The 19,359-nt window shown below is 34.9% G+C and overlaps 1 protein-coding gene and 1 pseudogene across 1 annotated transcript; one reads left to right on the top strand and one right to left on the bottom strand.

Annotated features, from left to right (window-relative positions):
* Window positions 1-1,513: 1,513 nt before the first annotated feature.
* LOC122011147 lies at window positions 1,514-14,814 on the bottom strand (annotated as a pseudogene).
* Window positions 14,815-15,370: 556 nt separating this feature from the next.
* On the top strand, window positions 15,371-16,883 carry LOC122011146. The gene is made up of 3 exons (XM_042567571.1): window positions 15,371-15,419; window positions 15,743-16,174; window positions 16,339-16,883. Exons 1-3 carry the CDS (start codon window positions 15,371-15,373, stop codon window positions 16,881-16,883), a joined length of 1,026 nt encoding a protein of 341 aa, XP_042423505.1.
* Window positions 16,884-19,359: the final 2,476 nt, after the last annotated feature.

Here is a 19,359-nt window from a genome sequence, read left to right as displayed (position 1 = left end):
TATCCGTGGATATAAATACAGAAGAGAAGGCATAATTAGGTTTGCCTTGCATTCTTGCTCTTAAAACACACCTGGCCATGGCGGCGGCGGCGGCGGCGGCTGTTGCTGTTTATTCTTGTTCTTCTTGTTCTGTTCCTGGTTTTGAAATGTGATAAGCAACAGCTGAAAGAGGTGGTGGTGTTATGGGGAATCAAGCGCAATGGTCCGAGAGAAGAATTCATGTAAAATTATTAGTTTGTTATCTGATTAATTATAGTTGATTGTTTTTTTACATGAGTGGTCTTTGTATATATACATGTGCTATCTGTGTGTGAAATTAAGCTTTACTTCAATCAGTAGGGGTTTGCATTATATCATGGATTTGAACTAGTTGAATTGTTTAGATATATTTGTGGTAAGTGGTATATTTTTATGGGTTTCAAATGTTGATTGTGATGTATGCCTCTGGCTATTAATTACAATTGAGAAATTAAGGAAAAAAAGACAACAAAATTTCTTGATGAAGGATCACAAAGACATTTTAATTAAGGGGAAAAGGAGACGAGACAAGTCATGTAACAACCAATCTCTCGGGCATTATTATTATTATTATTATTACTAACACATAGATAATCGACTAATTACCGATCTGATCTTGTGAAAAATTTCCACCAATAATTAGGATAAATCGTTGAGCACTTATAGAGGCGCATCCAAACAACTAAAGTTATCATACTACTAGAGGAAAATCCCTATAGTATGCCGCAATTAAAATTCAACTTTTAAATACTTGATTAACCGTTTGAAGGACCGAATCATTACACCATTACCTCCGATTTCCTGATTTAGTTACCAGATTAATCCAGAACACAATTTATGTACAATCAGAAATTAATCTCTAAAATATTTGTCCATAGTAGAATTGGAACTTTAATCTTTTTAATTATTCGCACAATGGGAGCTAAAAAGCCTTGTTATTGATATTTTATGATGTTCGAAAAGGAAAAAAAGTAAATCGAAACTTATTAACTTCATTATGTACAAAGGATAATGCAATAATAAACAGGAAAAGACAGGATGCTACTTAATCTTCTAACTTATGGATTTGTCAAATTTTACATACATGTAATTGTGATTAGAAAATTTACAGGTTTAGAACATTAAAAATGCAAGCAGCAACGCAGATTAAAACTCAATAGCAATTGAAACATGAAGCAAAGGAAGATAGAGGAAAAGAAAGAATTAGGAAAAAAAACAATTCTGTAATAAAACAAATGGAGGGAGATTTAAAGTGAGGTGAGGGAAAAAAAAATATGATAATCTCAATTATCCTCATTGACTATTCCTGAAAGTGGAAAGAATTCACTCTAGCTGGCTAAATGACTCGGGGAGCTGCTGAAATGGTGTGCCACATGAATGCCCAAGAGAGCACCATCTCGAGCTCGTGGTGATTCCAGTCCTCCGTGGGAAGGTGTTGAAGGAACATCACCATTTCTTGGAAGTCAAACTTTTGAAGCTTATCCGACCACTACAACATTCAAATCATGCTTTTAGAATTAGCTGTTATATGCTATCCAGCAACAGTTCAGAAGTTGGTACATCAAATTGAAAGCGGTATCAGAGGCAATCATATTAGAAAAACAAAATTAGCATGATGTTTGATGGAGCATGAGACATTTCTTAGTTGAAGATGCAGGATCTGGTCATTTCCTGTTTCCTCCTTTAGTTACCGTGAAGGTTACAGATGTAGTAGAAAAATTACATCCAAAGTACAACAATAATAAAGAGGATAACAGAGTTCATGTATGCCATTGTCAAATTGTTTCCAACACAATCAAGGAATTCTCTTTCATGACAGTTGACAATCTGACGAGCAGGAGGACAGCCATATCAACTTATCAGGTTATAATCTAAATGGAAGTTGCTATTTTTTGATAAACAAACTTTAATATCTGAAAGTGAAAACATTTTATCTCAGAATTATTCTTAGTGGAGTCTAGCTTTAGTGTATGTTTCTGCTTTGTTCTACTAGTGATGATGAGTATTAAAACAACGAGAGTAATGGATGGTCAAGGAGAGAATTATTGCCACTTGAACGATGGTTCTCGGATGATTATTATGAAAATAAAATAAACAGATTTAGTTAACATTCAGCTGAATCCAGCATAGTGACTGACGAACTTAAACTTACTGTGAGTAGCAAACTCGCAGATACACATATACACAGAAAATCTGGCAATGAATCTGCTTCAGCAAGATAAGTATCCCGCAAAAGAGTAACAAGGTGGAAAGGGATCTAGAAAGTTATGAATCTTAATTTGCAACTCAAATGATCATATTCATCAAGGACACAACTTTAATACAAAGCGAACCTCACGAATTAGGAGACAATTGAACCATCGAAAAGCAAATTGAAGGAACTCAAGCCCTTGCTCTTCCATGTGTCTTGATACAGGCTCTAGAACCAAAAAAGGAAGGTCAACCATCAGGATGGAAAATTCTGAATCCAAAAATGATGACAAAACTAACTACAGTGGAAGTAAAAAAACTTCTCTGAGATTAACTGAAGCACACTCCAAAAAGCATATAGCCACTGATCAATTTAACAATACTATTTCTATTTGCAAGATTATTTGTCAAAAGAAATTACTGAAATTTAAGTAGTCCCTAAAGACAATGGTTTGATGCGCTATGACAACTAAGCTGAGACATCAAAATTCTAAAATACTATTTGTGAATGTCTTTGGTATCATACATAATGATAATTACATGATATGTCCAATATATATGTTCTGATTCTACATACCATGCAAGCTCATTGGCAAATCCTACAACCACAAAATGTTAATAAGAGAAATTCATGATTCAAGAATCAGATAGTTGAGTGGCAAGGAAACAACAAATTTGTCAATGGAGTGCCTAAAAAAGCATGACACTGCTGGCCAAAAAACCACTCATTTAGTTGGCCATAACAATTGATAAATCAACTATAACTTTTAGTGCTGTAATAGAATGATAGAAGAAAAATCTACATACTGATTTAAACATATTTGCAGGTCAACATTACCACCTATCAAGAGATGTGAGAAGTTGAAACAAGAAGCATTAAAAGATCAAACTAGATTCCAATTAAACAAGAAACATGTGCATATTTGCCTGATAGGTGCAGGAGTATGATTAGAATTAGATTATATAAAGTTGGTATGAGGGAAAAGAGCAATTGCTCCAGTGTAGCAACCTGTGATTAGGACTTAATACAAAGAACAAAGGAAGAAAGCTTCATGCAGAAAACAGATCAGCATAAGATATAAAACTAATCTAGTGGAATAATAATAAAAAAAAAGAAATATCACAAAAGATTAGAATTACCATCAATCCGACAAACCAGTTCACACAATCTGAAAACAAGGTGCTGAATTCCTGGTTGAGCAAACGTGTAATGATCCTGCATGCCATCAAGCAATTTTGAGAGGCACCAGTAACAATCAGCTTCAGTGTTAGATATTATCTGAGGAGAGAGATCTGAAATTGACCAACTCTCTCCATGCTGCCATTTAGATATTCAGATAAGAACACTATCAAAAATGGTGTGAGAAGATCATTTATTCCTTGAACATATCCACTTGTTGGGTGACGAATAGCCCTGGAAAGAAATAAATCAAATAAACTAAATTTTAGTGCACTTCTGACAAAATAATATATAAGAAATACAAGGAATGTTAAAAAAGCCCATAAAGCCACTCACTTTCACCATTTGGATACAATTTCCAAGAGAAAAAATAACATCACAACTTTTTGAGTGACAAATTTTAGAATTTGGAATGACAATCATGCAGATAATATTAAAAGTAGTTTAAAGACTTTTTACTTGTTTCAGAAAAATAAAACGGTCCGGTAAAATAATCTGGTACATGACCTAAAAATTAAACATAATAATATTTACTATTTGTAGTTGAACTATTTCAAGCAAATCTAGTCTAACAACATGTCTGCTTGAGCCGAAGAAGCAGAGAAAGGAAAGAACAGTGGTGGGGAAGGGAGGAAGGGAAGCGAAGGCCATAACTTTTGACTCGGTAACAAGGCGATATTTGGCTTGAATCGAAGCTCGTTTAGAGACTTAGGTAGCGTTTGGTTCTCTCCTAGGAATCGAAATGGGAATGAGTATCATAGTATTGTGGAATGGGAATGTGTATGAGCTTGGGTATCATTCTTAAAAAATAATATTTATAAGAGAAAAAATTAGATGGAAGAGAAAGTTGAATGTGAGAGAAACATATGATGAGAGAGAAAGTGTGATAAGAAAAAATGAAGAGAGAGAACGTGTGATGAGAGAACGTGATAGGAGAGATTGAAAAGAGAAAAAGTATGATGAAAGAGAAAGTGTGCTAAGAGAGAAAGAATGATGAGAAAGAAATGAAAAGAGAGAAAGTATGATGAGAGAAAATGAGAGATTGAGGAGAGAAAGTATGATGAGAGAGAAAGTGTGATGGGAAAAAATAAAGAGAGGGAAAGTGTGATGAGAGAAAATAAGGAGAGGGAGTGTGATGCATAGTTGTCAAAAGCGCAAAAAAGCGCTCAAGGGTCTTGGGGCTTAAAGCGCAAAGCACAAGGCGAAGCGCGAGCTTTACGAAAAAGAACATAATAAACAAAAGGACTATTATATCTATTAAAAAAACTTTCAAAATGTCTTTGAAAATCGAAATAACCATAAACAAAATATTCTTTGATGAAGTTGCAGATTACTGAAAATTAAAAGTCTTTGAAAATATGATACATGAAATATCAAATATCAAAATAATCATCTTCTTCATCTTCATTGTCCAAATCTATGTCATCAGCTCCATCGCTTGATTTGTATCCATCAGTATCTTCTTCTTCAGTTTCATTATCAAGATTAGTTTCTTCTTCATTTACAAGACTAGTTTGAGCTGAAGACTGCTTTCTTTTTGCTAATGCAGATGATGATGTCCCTTTTGAAGAAGACGCATTTCGAGATCGAAAGTCATATGCACTTTCACCAACCCCAGATGCTTGTGTTACATCACTCCAACGCAAATCTTCACCTTCAAAGACAAAATCATTATCATCATCTTTATCACTGTCATCCAATTTTCCCAACAACCATTCATTACTATCATCTATCTCTGACAAAGTAATAGGATCAATCTTATCTCGCATGTCATATCTTCTCCTCAAAGCTCTATTGTACTTGATATATACCAAATCATTCAATCGTTGTTGAGACAACCTATTTCTTTTCGTAGAATGTATCTACAAAAAAATTAAAAAGTAAAAGGTTAAGTTCATAATATAAATTTTAATATGTATTAAAAAAAATTCAACTTACATGTTCAAAAACACTCCAATTACGTTCACATCCTGAAGAAGAGCACGTGAGGTTTAAAATCTTCATTGCAAATGTTTTTAATTCAGGCGTTGATGCACCATAAGAAGACCACCAATCAGCTGAAAAACAAAACATATAAATTATAAGATTAACTTTATTACCATCCAATATTTATAATGCATAATATATTATTTATGAATTTACTTGGTGATTTTGAAGTTCTTTGTCTAATAGTCATTGGCAAACCAAAAAGTCCTTATGTTTTCTTATATTTTTTTAATTGATTTGTGATCTTATCCTGTAAATCCTTACCTCTCACCAATCTAGATATGCACTTGTACAAACCCTCCATCACTTCTATATCATTTTCTATATCAAGGTTTGAATAAAAACACTCTAGATTCAAAAAATATCCGGCTCCATGCAAAGGTCAATGGAGTTAAACATTCCATCTTTTGTCAATGCTACGACATTTTTCTTCCTTATTTTTAAATGACGCAGCAATACCTTCTTTAGCTCTGTCTATTGACTCACAAATATAACTCAAAGGAGACTTTTTTTAACCGTCTACCATCCATAATACTTTTACAAACAACCAACTTTTAATGCAAAAATCATATTTTTTCAAAAAGAAAGCATCAATATCACTTCTGCTACACGTTTTCCAGCAACCTCTTTAAAAAATCGACTATTTGCCCACTTTTCATATGTAAACATTTTTCTCAGATTTGCTTGTTGTACATGAAACCGCTTTAAAGTCAAAAAAGCGGTTACGAAACGTGTCTTTGCGGTTCTTACCATGTCTCTCTGTCCAGTAAACTCTCTCATCATGCTCAATACTTGTGGTCTGTTGTAAATATAACCATTCACCATCAATGCTCGTTCATGTAATTTTCTAAGATGAGGAATTTTGAATATATCCTCAAGCAACAAATCTAAACAATGAGCTGCACAGGGAGTCCAGTATAAGTGTGGAAATCGGTTTTCCAAAAGACGACCTAAAAAAAAATATTTAATCAAAAAAATTAAAAATATAATTCAATTATTAATTGGAACTTGGAAATAACAGACTAATATTTAACAAAAATTTAAAATATTACCTGCACTGACATTGCAGCTTGCATTATCTGTTACAATTTGAACCACATTTTTTTCTCCAATGCGATACACAAATTTAGAAAGCAACTCAAACATTTTGTCCGCTGTGTGAGAATAGCCTGAAGCATCAACTAATTCGACAAATACACTTCCTTTGGGACCATTCACCAAAAAATTTATAAGAGTCCTACCCTTTTTATCTGTCCATCCATCTGCCATGATTGTGCACCCAAACTTAGCATGATCTTCTTCATGGGATTTGAGAAGTGAGTTCGTATTTGCCAACTCCTTCTTCAAATACTTAATCCTCACTTCATGATATGATGGAGATTTCATCCCAGATCCAAATTGTCCAATAGCTTCAATAAAAGGCTCAAAAGAATCATATTTAACAGCATTGAAGGGAATCCCAGCATCATACATCCATCTTGCAAATTTCTCAACTGCAATATCTCTTAACTTCTTTTTATTTTCATCAAATTGTCCTTTGCTTTTTGCACGTCTTTGTTTGACAATTCATCGACATCTTTCATAAAATAAAGATTAATAGGCCCGGTTTGTTTACACTTTTTACCTTGGGTCGTAGGATGGTTGCTTGAATCTGATATTGGTCGTTTCCCTTTCACTTTAGTTTGATGATCATCTTCTTCATCTTCTTCCAAATCTTCCAAATTATCAACATTATCAGAATGAGGAATTTCATCCATTTGATTCTTCAAATTATTCTTTTTTTGCATAAACTCTCTAATTTCTTCTTTAACATGCTCAGGACATTTCGGGCAAGCTTTCACATTTCTATTGCCCCCGACTAAATGTAACTTGTGTCGATAAATTCCACCGTTTGTTATTTTACCACAAAAAATACAACTGACAACATTTGGATTTTTAGAATCTAAACATGTTGCATAATTCCAAGCAATATCTTTTCGAGTGGATGAAATTGTTATATTTGACATGGTTAACTCAAGAATCAAGAGCCAAGAGCACTGCAATTAGTAATAAACAATCAATAAGTAAAACAATATAAAACAGTAAAAAATATCAAAATATAAATCTGATTTATACGAATTAATTACAATTTTAAATTTTAAATATATATATATTTAAATCTGATTTATATGTCTTAATAAAATTTATTAGATTTTTTATTTTACATATATTTTTTATATATTTAAATTTTAAATGATTAAATCTGATGTATATGTGCTAATAATATTTATTAGATTTTTATTTTATATATATATTTTATATATTTAAATCTGATTTATATGTATTAATTGAATTTATTAGATTTTTTATTTTAAATATATTTTTTTATATGTTTAAATAATTAAATCTGATTTATAATTAATAAAGTTTATTAGATTTTTTTTTAAATATTAAGGTTAAATTTTAAATAATTAAATCTAGTTTAAAATTAATAAGATTATTAGATTTTTAAAATATTTTTGATACATTTAATTAAAATTTAAATAATTAAATCTGATTTAGAAATTAGAATTAATAATATTTATTAGATTTTTGTTTATTTTAAATAATTTTTATATATTTAAATCTGATTTATATAAATTAATGCAATTTATTAAATTTTTTAAATTTTTAATTTATTTTTTATATCTTTAAATTAAATTTATATGAATTAATAAACTTTATCAATTTTTTTATTTCGTTTATATATTTAAATTTGATTTAATAAAATCAAACTTTTTCTCCTCCACTGTTTCACGCGAGTCCGACCGCGATGCCATCGCAATGCCCGCGACGCCGCCAGAGCCGTCGCCGGAGGCCACCGACGTCACCAGAGGCGTCGCGGGATGCCTTCGACGGCGTCGCAAGAAGCCTCCGGCGTCGGAGAACTCCCGCGACGCCGCTGGAGGCGTCGGGTCCCTCTCGCGACGCCGCTGGAGGCGTCGGGGCCCTCCCGCGACGCAGCTGGAGGCGTCGGAGGCCTCCCGCGACGCCTCCGACGCCGCCGAAGGCATCCCGCGACGCCGCCGGAGGCGATCGCAGAATGGCCAGGATGCTTCAAACTGAATTTAAGTAACAGAAATTGAAAACTTACCTGCAGGCAACGCGTGAAGAAGCAGCAGCGAAGCAGCCACGGCAAATCCGTCTAGTTGCAGCAGCAGCGAACGCAACAAACAGCCGTGGGAGACGAAGAGACAGGTTTAAAGAGATTAATTAGGGCTTTAAATAAAATGTAAAACAAAAAAGAAATCTTAGGGTCGCGCAGAAGAGCTGCGCTTCGCTCGTTTCTGCGCGAAGCGCAGCGACGCACGCGCTTCTTCAACCTGCTGCGCTTCCACGTTCTCGGAAGCGCAAGGGCTGCGCCTCGCTTCGCTTTGTGCTTAAGCGAACGAAGCGAGCGCTTTTGCTAACTATGGTGTGATGAAAGATAATGAAGAGAGAGAAAGTATGATGAGAGAAAATGTAGAGAGAGTATGGTAAGAGAGATTGAGGAGAGAGAAAGTATGATGAAAAAAATGAGGAGAGAATGAAGAGAGAGAAAATGATAAGAGAGTGTGTGTGATGAGAGAGAATACAGAGAGAAAATAGTAGAGAATTTGTGATGAGAGAAAATGAGGAGAGAGAAAGTACGATGAGAGAGAAAGTATAATGAAAAAAATGAGGAGAGAATGAAGAGAAAGAAAATGATGAGAGAGTGTGGGTGATGAGAGAGAAAATGGTAGAGAATGTGTGATGAGAAAGAATGAGGAGAAAGAAAGCATATTGAGAGAGAAAATATGATGATAGAATGAGAGAGAAAGTATGATGAGAGAGAATAAGGAGAGAGTGAAATGAAAGAAAAATTGAACAAATATACTAAGGGTATTTTCGTCCAAAACTTAATTCTCATTCTCATTCCATCAAAACCCAAGGGAGGGGGTGGGTTTCATCCATACCCAAGTTTTTGGGTTTCATTCAAAAATCTTGATTCAATTCCCATCAACCAAACACAAGGTTTGGGAATGAATCCATTCCTTCATTCCCAAACCTCTAAAGCAAACGCCACCTTAGATTTGTTATCGGGTGGAACCCATAACTGGCCAACTTTCGGATCCAAAAAACATCGTTTTGGGCCTTTTCGGAGGCTCCAAACATCTTTTTTACTATTTTTAGTCATTTTTGTATTTTTGGGTTTTAGGATATTTTTGGGATTTTCGCCTTGCAATTAGGCTTTTGGGTTTATATAAGCATCCTGTTTAGTTGTTTTGATTATTACTATTTTGAGCTGTCGTTTCCTACTTGGAACGTCGAGTTTTTCCTATTTCCTAGAATTCCTCTTCGAATTAATAGGTTGTAAAAGATTACTTTCGGTATTTGGGCACAAATCAATGGATTCAATAGTTTGTGCTACGTCAGAAAGGAATGAAGAGGAGAGAAGTTTCCCTTGTTTGTCTACTTGATAAGAGAGGAAATGAGGGAAAATGAGGAAAATTGAAAAATTAGCCATTTGATTTTGTTATTATGAGATGGAGGGTTATATCAGTCTTTTCAACATAACTTTACTTTGGCTCCCTTCCTCTCAAGTAGACAAGCCATAAGTTAAGAGGTTGGTATCTGGTCTTAGAGTCCGGCTGTCTGAATAAAGCATTGTTGAAAGTTTGACATGTATCTTAGGAGAAGAGTTATTGTACGACCTATATACAAAGACTTCCCTCCTATTATTTTAAACATTGATGAATTGATAAAATTTTTAGTTATCCAAATAACTTATGTGACAACCAAGTGATTCATGCAAGCATGGAAGAACACTCACAGAGGCACACAACCCCTGCTTGTGATGAGCACTGAGTTTCATTAGTTGTTATTATAATGGCCTCATAATTCCCCACAAACATATGATCCATTGGAGAGTGTAGTCACCTTAGATTTTTTGGTGGAATATCAAAAGGAGCATCAAGTTGTTGAAAGTGATATGACAAATTGATACATATCCTAGTCTAGCTACTAGCTTCATGGAAGGTTAAAGTATATATAGAGAATTTAAGTGACAGCAATAAAATTCACATAGTATTAGATGAACTAAACATGTTCAAGACATACCATCGAGTATGATTTTCTTGGTGAATAAAGATTTTTTCAATAAAGAGTCAGAATTAATCCTGATATTAGATGAACCTAGCAGCATATTCAAGAGATATTACCATGAAGTATGATAGTACTGGTCAACAAGGTTCATCTAAAGTGGTAGGTTAATGTGTACCATGAAGCAAATAAAAATTGTTGATCATAAACAATTATTACAACTTAACACGGGAGAAATGTGCACATTCACAGGGAATCATAAATGGTATGATCACATAAAAGGAAAGAATGTGGAATTTAAGTCCCACTCTGACAAAGAATCAACCATTAAATCTAACCATGTATAAAGAATGCGTTCCAAGGATTTCTGAATTTGAGCATGGTGGAAGAAACTAAAATTGGGTACCGTTCTCGGGCAGTCAACATAGATCTGTTAATAAAGAATATGAAGATTGAGACTACAAATGCAAACAGCATGATAACCATGTCCAAAAATATGAAAAAAAAAAAAATGAATGTAAAACCTAGCGAAGCATGTTGATCTCATCATCTGACCTCTCAGTGTCAGGAATGTCATAATATTGAGCGACACATTCAACATACTCAAGTCCCTTTCTAGCCAAAATCCCATCCCTTCTATCAGAATTAGGCGGTGCATATCCCTGTTTTCAGCTGATGTGTAAATTTCACATATTTCAGAGAATGATTATAGATATCTCATAGATAAATGCAATAGAAAAAGACTCATATAGCAAAACCAGGGATTTTCAGGATGATGATGTGAGAAAGCTAAGGAATGCTAATTGCCTATAAGTGCACGGTATCCATTAAGGAACCAAGTGAATCCTGGCATAATCCATTATAAATCAAGGTAAAGAACACAGCACAGTGATGAGTTGATTTCTCTATTGATTAACAGTGTAATCTCAAGAGGAGACAGTTATGGGCATATGTGAGGAATTGAGTCCCAAGGCAAGATGTCTTTAGGTCTAGTTTAAAGTTGATTATGAGAGCTCTCTTTTTCCCTCCAGGAGACACCTACTGCAAGGAAAAGTAACTGTACTGAGAAAGAAGGGAAGATTCAGCAACAAACAATGGTGCAACAGTGGAGCAATGTCGGAGTGAATCAAAGTCGCAGAGAAAAAGATAGAAGGCATGGGAGGTAGATTAAGCAAAAGAGGGAAGAGAATCTTGTTACTATTTGATACGGATTATAAGGTGCAATTGCTCTCTTTTTAGAAACTCTCAACTGGAGTTTCTCTAATGGTTCAATCTACTTATTGGCTAATTCATCATTCAGTGATTCATTATTTGATTTATTCTCCTAGGATTGGTCCCTTAGAAGATCATTCCACGTCTATCTTGTTGTATCTATCTTGATCCCTTGGAGACTTATATATGGGATCATAACATTTCCTTCCCTGTGAGATTCTGCTTGTCCTAAGCACAAGGTTTGTCTTCCCATTTTGATTTCTTACCTTCTTCCTTTGATATGTCTTTGGTTGACATTGATCCCTTTGGTTCTCGAAGTAGGTAATTAGACGTCTTCATTTGTTGCATATATTTTTGTTTCTCTTCCATAAAGTGATTTTAGCCATTGTCGGGGTCCCTCAGTTTATCTTGACTTCCTTGTGATATTAATTTTAGCAGCAGTCATGGTGTTGAAATCGAAGAGGATGAGACCCAATATGCTCGCCATCTAGTTCCTAATACAATTTCAAATTTTATATGAAGAAAAATAAGGAAATCGAAGTATCTAATAGTAGTGTGGACACTTGGGCAGTTTGTGATCCTTTGTAGTCATTTCTCATTAGCGATTAAAACTGAGAATTTGAGCTCCTTATCTCCTGTTAGCTTAGCTTTAGTTGATGACGAATTGTTCACTGAAGAAGTTGTATATTTCCTAAGTCGATGTAGGCTTTAAAACGTGTGTGGATAGTGGCAAAAACTTAAAATATTTGAGACTCGGAATTCCTAGTCCCTAGATGACCATTAGCAAGTATTTAGGAGATTCTTTTGTCTCCTTATCTTTATCCACTTAATCCAGCATAAAAAATTGCTTGCACTCATAGCCAAGTGAAAACAATTTGTCATAGTCGAAGGTGAGGCCCCTTGTGCATCATTCGGCCATCTCCGTGTTGGTTAAACATTAAATAGTTAGTGGTGAGCTTCAATTATTGGTTGGCTATCACAACTGAGGTATTTGAGGTTCCCATGTCTTGGGCATATATATACATGTCAATGGGGCTGCACTTGGTAGATACTCTCGGTAGTGTGTCCTTATCTCTAAATGCACTCTAAGCACGGGGTCCAAGTAGTTGGAATTGTAAGGGATCGGTGGCCGGCTAGAAGGGGGGTTGGATAGCTAGGTCACCCCCAATTTACTTTCTTCTCTACAAGGTGTTAGTGCGTAGCGGAATATACTAAACAAAAACAATAAAAACAAGCAAGAAAGCACAAACACTAACACAAATCCTTTACGTGGTTCGGAGATTGCTTGCTCCTACTCCACGGCGTGTCCTTGAGGTGGACGAACCCTTGATCCTTCGGTGGATCAATCCCTGGCAATCTCCGGCTAGCTCTTACTCCTTCTCGGTGGAGTACAACCTCTCACAAAGCTCTCTTCCTCTTACAAGATGAAGACTTAGATTAGGAGGAAGAGAATGGTTTGGAAGCTTTGGACAATTGCTAAGGAGTTATTCAACAAGCATGAGTAACCTCCTTCAAGCCCCAAAGCTTCTTATAAATAAGAGGAGAGAGTTGATCATCATATCAACTCATCTCGGCACCAGTCGACTGGCAAAACCATCAGTCGATTGGTGTTACCGTTGGAGGTAGCCAACGACTACTTCGGAGCACCAACAGTATGCCAACGGTCATTTACCAGTCGACTGCTAAAACATGCAGTCGACTGCTACAGTACTGCTACAGTAAAACCCTAAAACTAGGATTTTACTTCGAGTACAATTTCTCATGCACTCGTACTCTCACCCTTACGACTCATTTGACGCTTCCTTTGTAGCTTTAACCTCTTGCCTTCAAGCCTACTTCCTTTGGCTCTCGTCCCTTGGATGCATTTAAGTCCGCGGCTCGTCCCCAATGTCATCCTTCGCGTATGCCTCGAAGTCACTTCCCTCGGCCCTTGTCCTCGATGCCTTGTCCACGGTCCCTCGGATGCTTCATCCTTCACCGGACCCAAAGCCATCAACCTGAGTCGCATGTGTATCCTACAAACCTGCACAACTCAAATACACATATCAAATACAAGGGTGAACCTAACTTAAACTTTTTAACACACACATCAAAACTATGATCGTACCGATCAAAATCTAGATCGATTGCACCAACAGAAACTTGGAAGATAAAATGATATACCTCATAGGTGACGGTCAAGGTTATTGCACAGGCGAAGAGTTTTTTAAACTCTCTGAAATACTTCTTGATTGAGCATGTTTAGCGTAACTTGACTAGCTAGAGTTCTTAGTAGGCTTCTTACAATAAGGTTGATAATCCCTTTCAATATTCAAGGCTCAAAGTAGGCATCACAGAGTTCTATGAAAATGAGTAATTTCTTTCAATCTTTAGGGACCAAGCCAAGGTTTAAAATCTTGTTTTGAGTTGAAATTTCAGTCCCCAGCCAAAACGAAATAATTTCATGTCATTTCATATAGTGCCAACAAATGGTGTTCGTCACTGCAACAAAGAGCAAGAAGGAAAGAAGAGGAAGAGGAGGAAAAAGAAGAGGGGTGGAAAGTTCACTGACCTACAGGGGCATGGCTTGCAAGGGGCAAGGCAGAATAAGAGCAAGGAATAAATAAAAGATGAATTCTTACAAGACTAACCCTTAAAGGATTGCTCCAAATCCATATGGTTGAGTTTATCTTAATCCCTTGGACGCTTATTCCATGTGGGATTATAATAGAGATGCCCCTAAGGCCAGAAGGCATTACAAAGGTTTAAATTTGAGCTCCTGAAAATGATTACCTCGCAATACTACTAATCTAAAAGTGAGTACCTTACAATACTATTAATCTATTTCATGCTGAGGGATTATATAATGAGACCCTCCTCAAAATTGTTGTAATAGCCAATAGGTTGCGGATAAATCAGAAGACACATCACTAAAAACTATTCTCGAGCTTGCATTCCTCTCTTGTCTCCTATTGTCACATGGGATTGTGTGCAAAGCTTAATTTCTTGCATAACATTTTTGGTTGTCTAAATTTTCTTATTTTATTCATTTTAATTATTTATTAGAGATTAGAAGCACATATAGTGCTAAACATCTTGGCATTATCTTGAGATTTCCTTTACTTATCATAAATTACATCTACATGTTCAGCATGTTCATTGAACATCATTTACACGAGACACAAAAGTTTATAGATGGCAGATGTTCTTGATTAGTGCAATTCTACATTCTAGTCTGATAAACATTATACACCTGAGATTTTCTACTTCAGAAGGATCAAGCTATAATGGGTTGATTATGCAAGGTCCAAGAATAAGGTTAAAATGAAATTCATTGGGGACAAAGTTGACGGTGGCAAAATCTTACAATAAAACTAAATAAGCAGGAGATGGCTAGTACAATATGTTGCATACCAATGATCAGGAATTAACAAGAAGTGATCCTTAAGGAATGCTAATTTAACAATAGCTTAGTCACCTTTTATCAGAAGAACAATGTTCAAATAACAGGTATGAGCCATGATAAATAGTTGAAGGAACAGAATAGTCTTTTTAGCTGTTCAAAAAAGTTAACCTGCCTATTCTGTTGACTAAAAAATATGTATTCCCCCGATAAAATCAGAATTCTATTTCAAATTATACTACAAATAATTACGCAAAGTTATGATAAAACTTGAAAAGGGTAAACAAATACCAGAAGAAGTCTCCATATATTATGTCTCATAGATGGCGGTACACCACTCCAAGAAAACTCTGGCAACTTTTCTGCAGATATGTAAATAACTTATGGACCAATATGGAACGAATCATCTTTAGAATAAGAATTAAAATTGGATAGTCATATAACTAGAAAAGTATGCCTTTATAATGTAAACATTTGACTTAGTACCTCTACCAATATGTGTGAAAAATAAGAGATCATTAACTCTCAAGTAAGTTCTATCAATTTCGTTTGTTATTTGTTTTTGAATTGTTGGAAAAAAATAGTCATTAAATTAGGTGATCATGTTTCTAAAATATTATGTTGATGATAAATTAGGTGAAATAACAATGTTGAGGTATTTTAAGAAAATACAAGATGAACCTACTTCAAAAAAGGCATCTCCCCTCCACCACCTACTCCTTCTCCGCCTCCTCCACCACCTCCTTCTTATGCTGACTCAAATGAGTATCCTAGTGATCCTAGGCTAAGAAAGAACATCCTCGAGTATAATGTGAATGAAAGAGAGATTGTTCGACGTTACTATTTGCAAAAAGATCCGTTTCAGCCTAAGAAATATGAATTTCCTTGGCGTTCTTATCCAAAGGAGAAACGAAGATTTCGAGCTATATGGTTTAGTCTTTATCCTAATTGGCTAGAATACAACATTGCAAAAGATGCGACCTTCTGTCTTTATTGCTATTTATTCAAAGTGGATCGTGGTAGTCAAACAGATGGTGATTCTTTTGTTACTGAGAAATTTAAAAATTGGAGAAAGAAAGAAAAATTTCATAAACATGTTGGAAATCAAAGTGGTTTTCACAACAAGTGTATGATGACAGCTTATGACTTAATGAATCAAAAACAACATATTGAAACTTGTTTGGTCAATTAGTCTAGTCAAATAGCTGCCAATTATTGTGTTCGTTGACAACATCAATTGATTGCATAAGATTTCTTATGTGGCAATGATTATCATTTTGTGAATCAACAGACTTACTCAATCATGGTAATTTTCTTGAACTGTTAAGATTTCTGGCTGATCATAATGAGGATATCAATAAAGTTGCACTGGACAATGCTCCCTCAAATCTCAAAATGTCATCGCCTGATATTCAACAAGATATTATCAGATCCATTGCATATTTAACCACAAATTCTATTCTTGAAGATCTTGGTGATGAATTATTTACTATATTAGTTGATGAAGCTCGTGATGTATCTGTTAAAGAACAAATGACAGTTGCTTTACGATTTGTAGATGAAAGGGGAAATATTGTTGAACGCTTTCTAGGCATTATACATGTAAGCAACACTACTGCCTTATCACTTAAGACTGCTATTGATTCTTTGTTGTGCCAATATGGATTATCTATATCTAATTTACGAGGGCAAGGATACAATGGAGCTAGCAATATGAGAGGAGAACCCAATGGCTTAAAAAGTTTAATTATGATGGAGAATAAGTTTGCTTATTATGTTCATTGTTTTGAACAATATTGTTGGAGCGTCATGCAAGCGAAGAGACATACTTCGTGAAAAACAATTTGAAAAAGTAATTAAAGGAATTTGTAATGGTGGTATCTTCACTGGACGAGGTATGAATCAAGATAAGACATTAAAAACAGCTGGGAGCACATGTTGGGTTTACATTAAAATACATTGTTGAGTTTGATATGCTTGTATCCTTCCGTTATTAATGTCCTTTTATTTGTTGAAGAGGAGGGAAAAGATCACAAGCAAAGGGCGCAAGCAAACAATCTGTTGGAATTGATTGGAAAGTATGAATTTATATTCAAATACACTTAATGAAGAATATCTTGGGAGTCACGAATGATTTGTCGCAAGCTTTGCAAAGAAAAGATCAAGACATCGTAAATGCCATGATTCTTGTAAGATCAGCAAACATCAATTGTAAACTATGATGGTTGGGATTTGTTATTGAATGAAGTTTTTTTATTTTATGTTAAATATGAGGTAGTCACTCCACACATGAAAGATTTGTTCGTCTTTTATGGAAGTTCACGACGAAATAATGAAGGAAAGACAAATCTTCACTATTATTGTGCTGAAAAACGTTTTATGAAATGATAGATTTGCAACTTCAAGAGTTGAACAGTCGCTTTAACGAGATAAACACGGAGTTGTTGTTATGTATGACTTGTCTTGATCCATCAAATTCATTATCTACTTATGATAAGAGAAAATTTCTTTAGTTTGCTCAATTTTATCCAATTGATGTTTCCCAGATAGAGTTAATGCATCTTGGCACCAACTTGATAACTTTATTTTTGATATGCGGAGTAGCAATCAATTCTCTGAGGTTGTGGGGATTAGCCAACTTGCTAAAAGGATGGCTCAATTGAAGAAACATCAATTGTATCCTTTGATATATTTACTTTTAAAGTTAGCATTGCTATTACCAGTTGCAACTGCAACTGTAGAGAGTGTTTTCAACAATGAAAATAATTAAAACCTCACTTCAAAATCGGTTGGAAGATGATATGGTAAATGATTGTTTGATATCATATATTAAGCGAGATGTGTTTGATAACGTTGATAATGAAGCTATTAATCAGCATTTTCAAAGTATGAAATCTCGGAGAGTGATATTGTAAAAACATATGAAGTTAATATATGACTTTTATTATACATTTTGTGTTGTATTAGTTTTTTTAATTTATTAAATTCGCCCCCCCCCCCCCAACCCCCCGACTTTTACCGTTGCGTCAATTCTCCCCTTCTAGTTTACTATTCTGTCATAACTCATTAAAATTGACACAATCAAGGAAATTTTTACCTTGGCACATGCATCACAAATCTTTAAAATTAAAATGCTTAGCTTACATATTTTTTTTAATAAAAAATGCTTGCAATTGCTCTCAACAAATACAAGGTTAAACATTGAGCAAGTAAAATACAATTAAGGAGTGAAAAGGGAAAAATTCAATAATTATTAACACAAAATAAGAGCTAGTAAGATAAATTTTTATAAGGAAATTGGCAGAACCAAAATAGACCCTTTCCAGGACCTCGCATTGACGGGAGCTTCGTACATCGGGATGTTCTTTTTAAATTGGCAAAATCAAAACAAAAGGGGTGCAAAGACCGAGAAAAAAAAAATCTTTATACCCAACTTGTCTAGAAAGTTCCTTTGTAAACTTTGCAACTCTTGCAGAATCTGTGGCTCAAGCTCCAGAAATAGAACCTTGAGCATCAGATGGTGCACTTGAAGTAGTTGACAACGAGATATTTGTCTTCTGTAGATTTGCATTGTCTGCTGTTCTTCCATAACTTCTAACCTCTGTCTGTGGAGTAAGGAGCTTTTATTGTTACCTTGATGGAGCTGTAAAGAGATAAGTCCTTCTAGAACATCCATATACAATATTCACAATTACTTCAAACAAACTGCTTGTGTGTTCATTTCCAGGATCATTTTGGGAGTAGCTTCTTTCCATTTCTTGAGTGAGTCGCATGAACATTTGGAGGCTCAGATTTCCTAGTCAGCAAAACTGCCAGGAAAACTGTGACCTTTAAGCAAACTGAATGAAGGAGATTTGCAAGATAAATTTATAAAGCCAAATATCATTTCTGTCCATGAGATTGGCACATAGGTCTTTGACATATATACTGTTCGAAAGTTATAGCAATACGGAGGTCGCATTGTTTTAAAAGCATCACAGTTATCTTTACAAGATTCCTAATATTTAAATTTTGAGGAACATTTTATTTGTTTATTTATTTATTTTTTTTAAAAAAAAAAATAGATCAGATCTTTAACATATCATGGAGGAAATTAACAAAGACATGTTATTGAAACATGATTGTTAACCCATTATATCTGAGCTAGTATCACAACACTAAACCCACAGATAAAATGCATTCTTCATGCACCAAATGCCGAAACTAAGTGACCAAGCCCTAGAAACACTAATGCCAAGAAATTTCCAAGTAAAATGTGTTGGGGAAATGACTCCTACATTGTGGTTGGGTTACACCAAGTTTTTTTTTATGT

The sequence above is a fragment of the Zingiber officinale genome, chromosome 8A, assembly GCF_018446385.1.
Source record: "Zingiber officinale cultivar Zhangliang chromosome 8A, Zo_v1.1, whole genome shotgun sequence".
NCBI lineage: Eukaryota > Viridiplantae > Streptophyta > Magnoliopsida > Zingiberales > Zingiberaceae > Zingiber > Zingiber officinale.
Note: the sequence above shows the minus strand (reverse complement) of the source record. Positions and strands in the feature narration are given on the sequence as shown.